The sequence below is a fragment of the Sparus aurata genome, chromosome 20, assembly GCF_900880675.1.
Source record: "Sparus aurata chromosome 20, fSpaAur1.1, whole genome shotgun sequence".
NCBI lineage: Eukaryota > Metazoa > Chordata > Actinopteri > Spariformes > Sparidae > Sparus > Sparus aurata.
The window spans coordinates 15783762-15799316 of NC_044206.1; the positions used below are offsets into that span (position 1 = coordinate 15783762).

A 15555-nucleotide genomic window follows, 5' to 3' on the forward strand; every position below is an offset into this window, starting at 1 on the left:
TTTCCTGGAGCGTGAATTGACATGCTGGGATTTGAGGAGGTTGTTTTCAAAGCAGGACTGATTAAGGGAGATGATGAAACCTGCGAACGGGGCCAAGAAAAGATAGAATGAAGTACACCACAGTCGAGCATTTTAAAGATTTGAGTTTGTGTTTGCTACTTAAAGGACTTGGGTGACGACTTGACGGTTTTGGCGAACATGCTCGTGATGTCCCGAGTCGCCAGTTTCGAAGCTTAAGAGAAATGCTCAACTCTCCCGTGTCGTTCCAAACGCTCGTTATTGTTCTGCAGCTTGCTGTTGGAGGAGAGAGCTAATTAGATTCTTGTTAAGATTATATTCACCCAGCATGTTTTCCAGGCCGATCCCACCAAGTAGAAGTAGAACCTCGTTTAACCTGGAAGCGAGTCTGATTGCAATGAGAGGCCATGCCTGCCTCGTTAATTTGATTAAATGAAATACTTGCGCCTGTCTCTGCTAAGATGTGGCCCGTTAACGTTGATGCGGGACCTCAAGCATCTCCGAATGAGAAAAGGCTGCCAGGCTCCTGACAAGACCTCCTTGTTCAGGAGAAAATCTGTTCAAAATCACAAGGAGAAAGGTGGTACAGAACCAAGTCTTTTTTCATGTCTTCTCTGAATGAAAACATACTTGGTTCACAAATGATTTTGACATTGAGTTTTTGAATGCTGGCCTATTTTTGTCTATTTTGATCCTCGGCTGACATAGCGTGCCCAAATATCACCTTCCAAGTAAAAGTAATGATTTATCCTTCCATGCAATCCAATACATGCTGGTCCGATAAGCTAAATTTCACTTGTTATGTTAAAGGTAAAATGCTGAAAGTGATGCATACATTTAAGTCATGTCTTGCTTGTCCAGGTCTGTAGGCTAAGCTGCTGTAAGCTCGTTAGCTCAGTTAGCAGTGCAGTTCGCTGTCCGACTAGCTGACTCAGGTTGAAGCTCACAGCACCAGGGCTAGCCAGTTAGCATGCTAACTTTAGACCTCTTTGACATGACACTAAAACTTCACATTCAGTCGTTTAACTTGAAAATTCCTACATATTGCACTGTGTGTACTTAAGCCTTCTGAGTTTCAATTCGTGTCTATTTTTAATGTCCCTTCTATGTGATAAAGAATATATAAAGAATATATATCACATGTATTTTTGATATATAGTTTTTATGGTTTAAGATGCACAAACACGAACGTTGAACTTTTGACTCGACAGGAGGCTAGCACTTGTGCTTGAAGGCCGTCAAAGATGAAAACGAACATGTGTAGTCCAGATGCACAGATGGGCGCAAAGACATTCTGATTGAATTTAGATTCTGTTGGTTATTTTTGGAGCAAAATAATAAAAAAAGAGCGGGTTCAGCCAGAATGAAAGAATTTGCCTCATTCGATTGATTCCAGCCAGGGTCAGACAAGGTAAACAGATGGAGAGAGCGCTGAAAATAGTAGCTACCAGCTCTGCAGGAAACATTTGTTCTCTGATCTCAACTTTTTTGCCTTTGTGTTGAAATGTCATAGAAGATTCCTCTAAAATCTCAAACAGTGTTTTACATAAAAAATGTAACAGCAACAGACACAAGTGCTCAATACTGTACAAGCAGACAGGTTTCTAGTTTAAGGGCCAGTCTTTTATCTTAACCTAATCAGGCAGAAATCAAACAAAACCTTTGTTGGTTTTCTTGATAATGAAACAAACCAGGAAGTACAGCCTCAGGCACGAGGAAGAGAAATTCCCCTCATGCATGATGACAACAGACGTGGTTATTGACACAAGCTTTATTCTCTTTATTCTGTTCTCTTTATTCTTACCTGCGCTTGTTTAGTGTGTTTTAATGGCATCACACATGCATTTAGGTAGCTCAGTGCACCGTAACGCTCTGGCCGGCCGTAGTTCTCTCAGATTCCTTTTGGCTGTTCTACAGAAAGTGAATTGTTTATGCAGTGGATGCTGCGGTCACTCACTGGATGTGCAGCGGGCATCTGGCCAACCCGTAGCCCACAGAGACGGCCTGCTACAGACCTCCCCGTCCTGTCAGCTGACTCCTTTCCCAGGGTCCCCCAATCCGAAAGGCCATCGGAGTCAATCTTTGCAAACACACAAGGAGGAGAAGCTGGAAAAATTGTTTAGATTCATGCCGAGCAGCCAAACATGAGCAGCTAAACAACCCTTGTAATGTGGTTTTAATCATTTAAGCAACATTTGGAGGTAGGAAACGGTTTTAAGGGATCTCTGTCAGTGTGTGAGCGGATTTTAACGACTTTACATCCACTGCGAGTCTCCCGGTGTGTGTGTGTGTGTGTGTGTGTCTATATGTGTCAGAAACTAGCAATGTTTTCCACGGTGCAGGTCTTCCCACCACAGGGCCTCTCAGCAGAAGTTGACTCAGCTTGAGCAGGAGTCATTAAAAAAAAAAAATCACCCAGCTCGCTGTAGCTCCGGGGAAAGCCTCTCGTCATATCCGAAAGAGGCAGAGCTTTACCGGAGTCTGACACCTTATTTTGCAGAAATTTCCAGCCATTGTGGAGGTTCTTTGATGTGTGGGAGTGTAGGAGATAGGAGGGGAGAGGGCATGAGCGTACTCCCACCACGAGGCCCAGTTAGTGATCAGTTTGAGCCGGAAGGAGCCACTAAAACAGACGAACTGACAGTTTTAAAATAGTTCAAACAGAGAGGAGTAGTTCACTCCTTCACTCTTATCATAGTTGTCTGATTTGTGTTTTGTTTCATGGGGATTAGAGTTCAATTCTTAAGTAGAGCCAAAAGATAATTACACGCGAGAAGTTTGTTTTTTACTTTCAACTTTGATTTCAGGTTCAGTTACAGGAGTTTGGTTGAAAAGGGCAGCCGGCACAGACTCCTGCCACGGGTGTCGATTGACACCACTGTCATGTCTGAAAGTATGCATTCATATTTAGCTTAGCAATTGCAACTAGCTTTTCTACATGTTAAAATGATGTGCAGTGGATCATAAAAAGTCCAATACAAGAACAAAAGTGTGAGGAATAAATTAAAAGTTCTGTTCGTCTGCTCCATTACATGTTAGCATGTCCAGCTAATGAGCTCCTGACCTCCAGCAGCTAGCCTACCTAACCCGGGGCTAGTACCGAGGCTAAGGTAACAATAACTCATCTACTGTCTGTGTGGGAACACGGCGGTGGAAAAAAGGCTACTGTATCGGAGTTTAAACTAACGTTAGTCCTGCCAAATGTGTCATCAGAGCTAGCACTACCACACCAAGTTACTCTAACTGAGCTAATTTAGCTATAGCCGTCAATTAGCTTAGCTTAGCATAAAGCATGAATACAGGGGGAAAGAACTAGCCATGCACCCTTTTTAAGAACAAAAATACGCCCACCACTGCCTAGCTTGGACATTAATACGTTGTTTGTTTGTTTAGTCGGTACACAATAAAAATGAAGGTGTACTTTTATGCTATCACAGGCGTGCTAAATGAAGGGAACTTTTTTGATTGTAATTTTGGATAGTACTACAACAGTTAACATAACTAATTACATTGTACCTTAACTGTATGTACTTAGAACTGTGTGGAAACTGGCATTTAGCTCATGATAACACAGAGACCCATCTAAAAATACATCAAAAGGTAATAGCGTAGGCTTCATTCTGTGGGGGGATTTCTTACATTCCAGTATCTAAGAACAAAATGACCCCCCCTCTAATATCAGCCTCACCTTTCCCTTTAATAAAGTCTCTCTTCTTTATCCCCCCTTCGGTCTCGTCTTTTTGCTGAAGTGCTCACACACTGAGGCCCACTGTAGCAAGGGGGCCTATTCATGAGGCCAAGAGACGGCGAAAGGGAAAACACAAAGAGCTCCCCACACAGTGAAGAGGGCTGTGAGCTCAGCGCTGACCCCTGAAGGATGTGTGTGGGCTGCACCCAGACGCGGTGGCCCTGCCGACCGGGGGCCCAGGCTCCTCCCCTCCTCTTGGACTTGACCTTTCGCTAAACTTGCGCGACTCCCAAAACAACCTCAAAACAAGACTCGCAACTGTCAATAGCGGCAGGAGGAGAGTAACGACTGGATGACACGAAGTCTGAATGGTTATCGAGCTTTGCCAGCAAAAAAAAAAAAACTCTGAAGAGTCTCTCCCATGTTAAATGCTGGCAGCTTGAAGCACAAAGGAATGAAACTAGCTGCTGAATTCAGTGTTAAAAGACAAGGCCTTGACTTGAACCCCCCCCCCCCCCCCCCCTGCTCTAAGCCATAAATTTAAAGTATAATTTCTTGAATATTTCTTCCTGGAAACTTCACAGGCTTTTATATTGCTCCTCTTTTTCTGGTGGGAATCTTGACAGTTCTGGTCTACAGCCATTGTTTTAATAAGGATTTTATTTTTATTTTTTTTTATTTCTGTTTTAACCAATGAAACCCTCTTTTCTCTGTCTGTGCTTCCAGTGCTGGACCAGCTCCTGATGGAGCTCCACCGCTTCCTGCTCATCCTGGACAAGGAGACCCTGAGTGGGAATGCCACCGTCCAGAAGGGCTTGCTCTCGGATCTTCTCCAGTCCTACAGAGCCTCCAACGGTACGAAAACACTCTGATATCTGTAAAGAGTACGTGTACAGTGGGAGGACTTCTTCGCTTTCATGTAGATTAGTAGGCTCACAAACACCACAGTTAGGAGAGCGTCCAGTGAAGTGGAAGTGAGAACGTCCTACACGCCTACAAATGATCAAATCATAGTCTTTCAGTGGCCCTTGACTGTATTAAAAAACATGTAATTTGGCAGTCCAGATCGATTAAGAAATACAGCTCACAAACTGCATGACTCAATTCTCAATTTTAAACCGATTTAAGGAACTGAATTGGTCTGGTATTTTGGAGAAATTCTCTTTTTCTCATTTTTTGACATGTGCTACTAAAATAGACGAGGAGGAAGTGAACTAAGGAATTGGAGACTGCGCTGTGATGTTATGATACCTCAAAACGTAATGGTGGTATTAGGGTAGCTTGCATTTTTAACAACTGGCTGGATATATTTAGAAGTGTGAAAGTGACTAGAACAATAGAGTCAACTTCTTAACACCTTTTATTTCAGCATGTTTAGGTACATCCCAGGCTGTGGAACTGTACTGCAAATACCCCAAAATGAGAAATAATGAGTGAACTACGAAAAAAAGCCCCTTGAGTTTCCCCACAAGGTTGTCTGATTGTGTAAACCGCAGCGCTCAAAGACACTAGATTCCTTGTGTCTTTGGGTATTTCGCTGTAATACAATCTTTCATTCCTCAGAGTGATAAAAATCTTGCCTGCTCTGTTATGACTTGATGTTTGCCTCCATTGAAGGTTCCTGGAGAGTCACTGCAGCTCTGGGGAAAGAAAATAAGCAAATATTTTGCGTTTGATAATATATTTATTGGCACGCTCTCAGGCCCTGATGGCGCTTTGAAATGAAGGCGTGGTCCGTTATTATCACGCGTGTTATCTTCTAAAGGTGCTGCATTAGCAAGAATCTGCGAGCGTGGTCATTTCAAAAGAAGTAAGTAGTCCAAAACATTTCCCCAGTTCCTTGTGTCTGTTTCCTGATGTTGTGGTTTGTGATTACATGACAGTTTGATTGGCCGAGGTCTAACCACAAATAATGACAACTGTACATTTAAGAGCTTTCGATGTAAAGCACCTCATGCAATAAGTGGTCATGCGCTGCCTTTCCCACAATTCAGTGAGCTTACACTGTCGGCCATCAAGCAGCCCACTCTGGTATTATTCTGCTTTTGCAAACTCTGCGTAACCACCATGTTATAATAATACTCTCGAAGGCTTCTATTAACAAATACATTTGGGACCATTTATCCCATTTTGGTGGCCGAAAACCACACTGCGGCGGGCGAATTAAATATTTCTGCCTGCATTTTCTACTTCCCTTGCAAAATGATCAGATTTTGCGGTTATTAGTGCAACGCTTACAAGCGAGCTACATGATCAGAATCAAAGTGGCTCCTGCTTTGTCTTATGGTGATGCGTGGCCCCGTCAACGCGACCCGTCAAACAGCCGAAGACGTGTTTGTTTTTCTTGCTCACTGGCTCTGACACTCGACGTGGAAATGTGGCAACTGCCGGTGGGCCGTTGTGATTTACGGTGCCTGGAAGTCGAGTTAGTTACTGTGTGAACCAGCGCTGCACAGGGGCCAAGTCCAAGTTTAAGCCCCTAGGTGTGGAATTAATTGGGAATAATGAATGGCTGCTGCTGCTCCTTCGCACATCTTAGCTTTTACAAGCTGCAAACTTTTTAGATTTTGATCAAACTCATTTGTACTCTCTGACACTTTTTGATTGAAAAAGCCAGCATGGGTCTCGCCTTTCCCTCCCTGTCTCCCTCTGTCTCACACACACACACAAGCAGTCGCGCTTTTCCATGTTCAGGTCCTGGGCTCGTCTCTCCGTACTTCCTCTCCTGGCTCCAAGCTGTATCATTTTTCCGAAGCTGCATTTAGCCTCCGGGGACGCTCACTTCCTTTGAGCAGCGGTTTATAAATAGCATTTCAAAACCCCGTTTCCCCGAAAAATCTGTTTTCACTGTACAGGCAAAACATCGTTTCACTCTGCTGTTGTTTGGTTTCACCTCACGATATCCATTTCAAAGGAGGGGAGCTTCTCCAGAGTATCAGCCCGACGCGAGAGTTCTGTTTGATTTCCTCTCGGGGTATCATCTTAGTCAGCTGAAATATTTAATTCAATGAACCAGCCCTTCTCCGGAACAAATTCCCATAACAGGTTACAGTAACCAGCTGGAAACTGCGATGCCAAAACCGCAGGGTTTATTGTTCAAGCGAAGACATTCATTCTTACTGTTTATGTGGCAATGTTATGGTGATGTCTTCGCCAGCTTGTAATTACTCCGCCATGTTAGGACCGGCATCAAACCAAACACAGTCCTTTTCTCACCGTGCTGACTTCATCGGCGGGCGTATGACACGAGGTTTCATCATCTCCGCTTATTTCCTAAATGATACCATTGCTTGCGCTGACCTGTAAATATTTACACTGGAGTGCAAAGAGAAGTCAAGTCCGGTCTCTGACGATGGAGCTGATCAAGCAGTTTAGCTCCTAATTTGTGATTTTATTGTTGTCACAGGAGACCACTTCAATCATTATGTTTTCTGATTTTCCCTTTTAATTTGAAAGCACGCTTTCTGACTCTGAGAACTTTTTAATGGCCATATTGGATAAAAAGAAACTTATGGGCCACTCATCATTCTTCTTTGTGATTATAAATTGCATGCAGATATTGAGTGGGAGTCAAATTCAAAACTAAACCATACTTTTGATTGTAATGTAAACTCTCTGGAAGTGTAGACGGGTCTCAGGAACAATATTCAATGCATCAAAGATACAAGTGACACAGTGCTCTATCTGTGCGGGCAAGGAGCGCTCTGACTAATGTCCGATGAATGCCAGCCACGGTGAAAGTGGGTGTCAATAATGGGCCCATCTGTCGACACAATGGGCCGCTTGTTTGGGGCAAGTTCCCCTTTAATCCTGGACTTTTGACAAATATGGCGAAAGTTTTTTTGGCACTAAGGTGGAGTCAGATTCTCACATCGGTGTTACAAATACATTCAATCTGTAGCAATACATCCATGCTCTTCTAGTGATCGTATACAGTGAAGTTGCATTGTGTACGATACATTGAGAGGTCTTTCTCAAAGCGTTTTTGGCTGCTATAGTTACATGAGCTTTTGTAGCATATGTTTTTTTATAGATAATAAGTATAAAAACGCTCCGAAACTGTCTTCCGTAAGGTGATGTCACAAACCTTCAGTCCCCGCCCCCAGCGTGGCCAATGTCGCATAAAACACCTGCAGAACCGATGCAGAGACAAGATGACCGGTGCCTGCTCAGGCCTGTGAGAGCCGACCAGTCAGAGCATTGGGCTGCAGCAGAATATTTATACCTTAAATGTTATGCTACAGATAGAAACCTATGGTGCACATTCATCTAGTGGTATTTAAATTCAGTTTCCTGAGTTTAACACAGTGTCCGTGGTAACAACCCACAAAGTAAAACTGTCTGTGCTGAAGCATGCTCGTGCCCTCTGTTAACCACCTTTTGGTGTCTCTGCTGTCACAGGTGCAGACGAGGAGTACATCTACATGAACAAGGTCGTTGTTGGTGGGAAGGACAAAGACGCCAAAGGTGTGAGTTTCAAAAGGTTCCACTCAGAAGTGTGATACTGACAGCTGGTGATGATTTCCTTTCTAACCAGTTTATGAAATTAAGTCTCTCTATCTCTAATGTATTCTTCCCGTTGAAAACAAGGGACAATGATGTCGTAAAACATTTGTGGTCATGCTAGATCTAAAGATGGCAACACTAGTCAGCCCGCTTTGGTACAGACTGAAATAGTAACAACAACTGATGTATTGCCATGAAATTTTATACACACTTTCATGTTCCCCAGAGGGCATGAATGCATTTATGACTTTTTCTTGAGTGCTAACATGAGGTTCACAGATTTGTTTCTGTCTCAGCATCTACTGGATGGATTGTCAATATATCAAGTTTAATATATACACTTTTGTCATCCCTTAATTTCATCATGCACCATCATCAGGTCGCATTTTTAAACTGTCCAACACACTGACTCATGACGGAACACCTGCAAAAGAAAACCAAAAACATTTCCATTCGTGTCAGCTGTACTTTGTGGTTGATGCTAATTAGTAAGCATGCTAAAACGCTATACTGAAGATGGAGAACGTGGTTGAAACATTATATACCTGCAAAATGATCATCAAGTGCAATCTTTCAATGTGAGCAAGCTATGTGGCACGCTGATGTTAGCATTTAGCTTAAAAGCGCTGCTGTGCCTAAGTAGGGGACACCCGGGGCAGTTGCAGCAATGTTGCCTACAAAAAATTGTATCCAAATAGTTCAAGAGGATTTTGAGTGACATCAAAACCAAAAATTGTTACAATAGCCCCCGGCCTCCCCTTTTAGCCTCACAGAGCCCCTAGCATGGATGCAGACTATCCAATTAGTTAGCATGTCTGAGTCAATCATTACAGCCCAACAACAAGTCATTTTACATTCCTTTCAATTATACGATAGTCTACTTGAAATTAGTATCGTCGTGCATGTTTAATCTGAAACTTTTTATGTTTTAAAAGGCTCCCACTTGTAGTGGGAGGTTGTCCAAGTGGGTCAAACGTAAGTGCGCACTTGTTGTGTTGTTGCACCTCATATTCAATTTGACATGATTCAAGTCAACAGCAGACAAAAGACAGAATAAGCTGCCACAAGCACCCCATCTCCCCCCCCCCCCCCCCCCCCCCGCCCACCACAGCTCCCCCCACCTCTCTCACCCCCATTTCCTGTCTGTTTCTTCGTAGCTGCTCACCATCTGAGACTGACCTGTTTTGTTTGGACAGAGTTGAAGAATGTGGTTTCAGCGAGCACTAGACTTAACACACATATTTTCAGCAGCGACGCTAGCAAAGCCACAGGTTTTTCTTTCGCAGAGACTGATGTGAAGAGGGGGCAGAGACGCGAGAGTGGAGGTCTCTTCATCATTGATCGTGTGGTTAACCTGAATGTTTTGTTTCAGTGACAGGCAGGTTAGCCCCTGGTGAAACGCTGTCAGTCAAACAAGACGATTTTCTTGCAGTTGTCTTACAAGATCTGTCCGTGGGAACACCTCAGTTCAACTTGCAAGTCCTGAGCAACAAAGTCATGAGATCCACGTCTTTTCGCTATCTAAAGGATGTTGTGGAGCCGAGTTCACGCTCGAGACAGAGAGAGATAAACTAATGGATACGTGACTGTGTCCAAGCTCTGCACTTTTATGTAGATCCACATATCAGAGTTCAAGTCGAAACTAGGTGAAAGGTTTGAGGATAGAGAAAGTAGCTTAGCGGAAATACTGTCTGCGCTGGAAAACAACTAGTCTGACTTTGTCCAAAGGTGACAAAATCTGCTTACGACTCCCTCTCACTGATTAACAGGTCATGCCAACAAGGTCTGAAAAACAATTTAGCTCAAGGCTCAAGCCATGGACGATAAACTGTTTGTTTGTTCACTAACTAACGCACGGAATGCATGCTAGCTAAAATTTTGACAGGAAAAGAGAAGATAGCGCCTTTTCAGTCCCAAAGAAGGTTGTTCACCTGGCAGGAAACATTTCTAACTTCTTGGTTTGCTTCCTGTTTTAGTGGTCCAGTATCGTTTCCCACCCCTGAGTTTGAATTGAATTGAATTGAAATTTCAAAATCGCTTTTCTTGGTTTGAGGAAAGTTTTACAAACATAAAACCTCCATGGATCAAAAGTTAATGAGAGAAAAACTGTTTTTCAGACGTCTTTTATAATGATGGTCTGTGGGGAAAATGCTTATTGGGCTGCAGGGGAACTAATGCGACAATGTCAGACCTGTCAGCTCTCCCCCTGTGTGGAGAAGCAGCGTGTAGCACCTATTACCTACTGCAGGTAACACACTGACTAGGGATCAGTACCTCATCCAACCCCACATCGGAAGACCCAAACTATGGCCGCCGTTAATGGAAGGGCAAATTTGCTGATCCTGCAAAGTCTTCTTTAATTATCTTGATCTTGTGTGTGTTTTGTGTAATGGGGTTGTTGCTACCATACAAATGCCTCCCCTGTATTTGGGTTATGTGGTCACTGTAATCTTAACAATGAAGGGTCTGTGCTCACAGCAAGCGTTGGGGATCCCAGGAAGTGGTGATATGTATAGGAGACATCTGGACATCTGGAAATAGTTTTGAATTAAAAAAAAAAATCCTGTACAGTCATTTCAACAGTCAGTATAAATGTGCAAGTTACGATCTCTGTCATACACTGACCTCCCACTCCACTCTGTGTTTTCATGACCAAGATGACAGAGCAGACGCCCTGGTCAATGGAAAAGCAGGAAAATACGTCCCCGTCCCGCAGAAGAGCCTTCCCAACCTGCCTCCCCCTAGAGCAGTAAGTGATTACCAGCTCGATTTCATTAGAGTGGATTATCATGTGAAATGATTTGGCTTAGTGCACACTGCTTATTGAGCCTCTGCCACTGTGACGGGAATGGTAATAGCATAATTGACCCCAGTAGGGCTGCTGAACTCGATAAAGTACATGGGAAAGTTTAGTGGAAAGTATGATATTCAACAGTAAAAAGAAGGAGCCCAAGGACAAATTCCCACTTAAAGGTGCAGTATGTAGTTTTAGTTTTAGACATTTTTATCCAAAGATTAAATTGACTTAGTATTTATGCCTAAATAAACATAAAAGACAAGTGTTATGACTGAATAAACAAACTGACTTCTAGGACAAGAGAATATCATACTCTTTTAATTTGTTAAGATTTGGTGGACCCCACCACCTTTCTAGCTTCAAACCATATTTTCCTCTGATAGCAGCTTGTCTATTCAGTTATGGAGAAAATACATTTTTCTGAGTATGTATTATTGCCTACTGAACATTGTAAATATTACAATTCTGAGTTTCTCTTGAACTATACAGTGCCCCTTTTTAAATGACAGTAAGTATTATAAATAAAGATAAACATAAAGTATGGATTGATATCACATGTTGCCAGAGAGATTGGTTTTTAATATACTAAAAGAAATGCAGTCTGCGGTCATGCAAGCCAAAAGCATTTCCCACAAACCTCAGAGTCACAACCCTGAGGCTACGTGAAACATATTCTCCCACAGAAACAGGTATTTAATCACTCATGGGGCAAGAAACCTGTGGAAGTGAGTATCCGAGAGTGTGTGAGAGAGCTGTGGTGTGTTTTATGTCGACTGGGAGGCCGGTGGACTCCTGAATTGGCCCAGTGTGACTTCAGGAAAATGTCGAACGAGGGGTTTAGAACATCCCGTCAGTGCCTTTGAACTTTGGACACACACACACACACACACACACACACACACACATACACATGCACAGTGGCCTCCCTCTAACATAAACTACAGTAGCAGCTGTTGCTAATCAGAACAAATGCTTAGTGTCAGCACGTGTGCAAGCGTGAGTGCATGTGAAAAGTGAAGGCACTGAAACGAGGAACACTTGTGTGACTATGCAATCGCCAGAGTATTTTATTCTTAGACACTTCCCCTCAAAAACGTGGCATTGTTTTTCAGGTTAGCAGGCAATTCACGGGTGCGGTACGGCTTCCACAAATCCCTCAGATGTGTCTGGCAAAGACATTTCGTCTTCCTCCCCTGCTGCACCAAGCTGTGGTGTGACTGGTCCCGTCTTTGGCAGCCTGAGTAAACACGTCCACAGTGAACCGCTCTTTGGAAACCCCTTCATCTGCCTGCGGGGCTTCCATACGTTCCCGGCGATGGTGTATTCAAGCGTCAGCATGTGTTTGACTGTGAACGCCGAGTCCCCTCGTATCATCGCGGTGAACAGCGCCCCCTTGCTGTTGATGTAGTGTCCGGGCATGGCTGTCCACTGGCCCGTCGTAATGTTGTAGCAGTCCATCAGACAGCGCAGGAAGTCGTCACAAGGCCCGTTGCGCATCACGTACAGATTGTCCCTGTGAGCCGCCATGCAGTGGCCATAGCTTTGAGATTTGATCATCGTTGTTTCAAGTTTCCACACATCTTTCACTGGTATGTACTCATAGATATCTGTGGTGTCCGGTGGTTTCCAGAAGCAAACAAACATCCGCCGTCTTGCCACAGCGCAAGCGGCGGATGCTACAGGCCTCGGCGCGTGTTGTATAAATGTCCACTCTTGCTTCTCAACGTCGTAAGTCTCTCCCGTGGAAATGGTCCGCTTTTGGAATTCTCCACCAATGGCATAGAGTCGTCCATCATGCCCCAGCAGAGTGAAGTCATATCTTGGTTGCTGGGGACCTGGAAGAGCAGTCCAAACCCCTGACTCCGGATTGTAGCAGAAGCTGGCGTCCACTGTGTCCTTGCCATAACCGTAAACTCCCCCAACAATGTACAGTCGATTGTCAAGCACCGCCACTCCGGCCATGGAGGTGCTACACAGAGTCGGGAGGTTCGTCAGATGCTTCCACTCTCCCTCTTTTTCGTCAAGGTAGCAAACAACCCTGAAGGAGTCGTGCAGCAGCTCCATGGAAGGCGAGTGTGTGCCAATAGCAATATAGGAAGTAGGAGACAATGATTGAGAGTATTCAATGAGTTCTTCAGGAATTGTGCTCTCTGCCGCTTCCTTCAGATCGTCAAAAGCGTCACAAAGGAAAAGAGCCGCCCTGTGAAAGAGCGCTTGCACCCCGAAGATGGAGGCAGCGTGGTAAAGCAGGAGGCAGTTGTCCGAGTCGATAATGTCGCAAAGGTGCTGCACCAAACACGGAACCTGCAGGAAAGCGGCGCACTCGACGGCTTCGACGAGCTCATCGGGCTCGGTGATAGTGGGAATCTCGCCCCTGCAGATGGCGAGGGCGATGAGGAAGCCCCTTGCGCGCACCCCTCCCTTCAGGTGCAGCTCGTCCCGGTGACTTTCTACCATCCCAGAGTGGAAGAGAGCGCAGAAGTAGTTGCTGGAGCTCGCCAGCAAGGCCCGCTCCACGGTGAACCAGCTCTGCTCCACCCTCACTCTCACCCAGCCTGCCTGTTGCTCCCGACCAAGGGTTGCATTCCCGGCATGAATATCCCGGTCGACTCCCTGGCCTTCGGGCGCTTCCATGATCTCTTAAACCCCGGGTCTTTCCTCTTCCTTAAACAGGCTAACAAGTGACAAGACAGTGTGCGCCTCGGGTGTAGTTGAGGCATTTTTTCCCCAGAAGTGGCCGGTAAATAAAGGTTTGCAAGGGTTCCATTGCGTCCCGTCTGCATGGTCTGAAAATAGAGCGGTGCTATAGATAGCAGCTGTGCCACTCGCAAGCGTCAGGCAGGGAAAGGAAAACTGTTGACATGCACAGTAAGCGGTAATGTGGCTGCAGGCAAGTGGTGATTATCACAACCACAATATAACCGGTTTGCTTAAGTGTTTGCTGAATTATTCATGATTGTCTTCCAGCTTTTGCCCCTTCAGATCCAGTTTGGTTTAACATGAGTATTTCAGTCTTAAACACGTGTATTATACTTTGTTTTTTTAACTGTATACTTTAAATTGGTTTCTTACTTGTAAACATTTCTACATACAATAGGGGAAAACTAAAATCTGCAACCCAAGAGATGAAAGGTTCCGAGGAGTTTCCCAAGAAGACAAGATAATGGAAAAATTAACAATGTACACGATCACGTGAGCTCTTTCTGCTTCCCAAGATGCAACGCAGCTGTTCCAAATACAATTAGAAGACTTTTTTTACCCTATGTAGGTGTTTCTGATCGAAAAGAAAGTATGTTACAAGTGTCCAGAGAGTTCTCCCCAATCTGGCTTTCTGAAGCTGAGCCACGCTGATTATTTTTATCACTACCTTCTCCTCTGCTCTGAGCTCCCAGCAGGCTCTCAGATACACTCTGTGTGTGTGTGTGTGTGTGTGTGTGTGTGTGTGTGTGTGTGTGTGTGTTTTCAGTGTGCCAGATTCTTGGCATGGGAACCAGGGATTTTCCATGTTCCTCTGACTCGTTCGTTTTTTGGGCTCTTTTTCCCACTCTTTACTCAAAGCCCCCTCCACCACACCCCTGTTCCTCCTCCTCCGCCACCCCTGCTCCCTGTTATTTATGCTCTGACTCCTCGATCCATTCCTTCTGCCCGATGTTTCTGTGGTGAGGATGTGTGTGTGTGTGTGTGTGTGTGTGTGTGTGTGTGGGAAGTGAAAGGAAGGAGCTGAAGTGACTGGAGTCTTCTGGTAGAAAATGAATTACACCTGGCATGTCCCCTCTCCTCTGTTTCATATCAGTCCAGCTGTTCTGTGGAATGGCTCAAAGTGCTCCTCCTTAGACAGATTTCGTTTTTCGTTTTTTTTTTTAAAACTGAGAGAGAAAGAGAAAGAAGATGGAGATAAGGGTGGGTGGGCGGTCCGGGGGGCTGCTGCTGCTGCTCTGGAATGCCTGGCTCTTTGTTTTAATTAATAACAGATGCCTGGACTGCTGTTTTTCTTTCACTGTGGAGCAGTTTACACTGTGTGTGTGCGTGTGTGTGTGTGTGTGTGTGCGCGCGCGCGCGCACTACACTTTATGGTCTTTTTTTCTCAGAGGGATCACTTTGTCTTACGAGGTCCCCGTCAGCCCCTTGAGCTGTTGTAGCTGTCTCTCTTACTTCCGGGGTCACACACTCACAAAAGAATCTCTACAGTGCTGGTTGAAATAGATTTAAGCCAGTTTGTGGTCAAATGCAAAACCACAAAATGACATAATGTGCTGTGTTGCAACTTTTTAATGTTATTGTTTATCAAATAAATACTTCTGTAATTATTATTAATCCCTATAGGTTGTTTTGTTTTTTAATCGTTTATCATTTCAATGAACTAGTTTGCCATCATCAAAGAGCTCTACTATTAATCTACAAGTATTCGGCCGATGTTAATGTCGGTGACATATATTTTATTGGCTCCTTTGATCCAAAGGGCTTGTTTGTTTCCATTATTGTGAAACTGGCTCGATTCCACTCTGCTCCTCCGTGATTCATGGCATCGTCCATCTTGTTCTGTATC

The 15555-nt window shown here is 44.4% G+C and overlaps 2 protein-coding genes across 4 annotated transcripts in view; one reads left to right on the plus strand and one right to left on the minus strand.

Moving 5' to 3' along the window:
- The window catches only part of afap1l2 (actin filament associated protein 1-like 2), a 43537-nt gene that overhangs the window by 8926 nt on the left and 19056 nt on the right, over positions 1-15555 (plus strand). For all 3 annotated transcript variants that reach the window (XM_030401115.1, XM_030401117.1, XM_030401116.1), the window contains exons 2-4: positions 4433-4561; positions 8108-8173; positions 10870-10961. In XM_030401115.1, the coding sequence (XP_030256975.1) occupies positions 4433-4561; positions 8108-8173; positions 10870-10961 (287 nt within the window). The remainder of the gene's footprint in view (positions 1-4432; positions 4562-8107; positions 8174-10869; positions 10962-15555) is intronic.
- LOC115571631 (kelch repeat and BTB domain-containing protein 13) lies at positions 11853-14032 on the minus strand. Its single transcript, XM_030401118.1, has one exon. The coding sequence runs from the start codon at positions 13641-13643 to the stop codon at positions 12135-12137; it is 1509 nt and encodes a 502-aa protein (XP_030256978.1). The 5' UTR covers positions 13644-14032; the 3' UTR covers positions 11853-12134.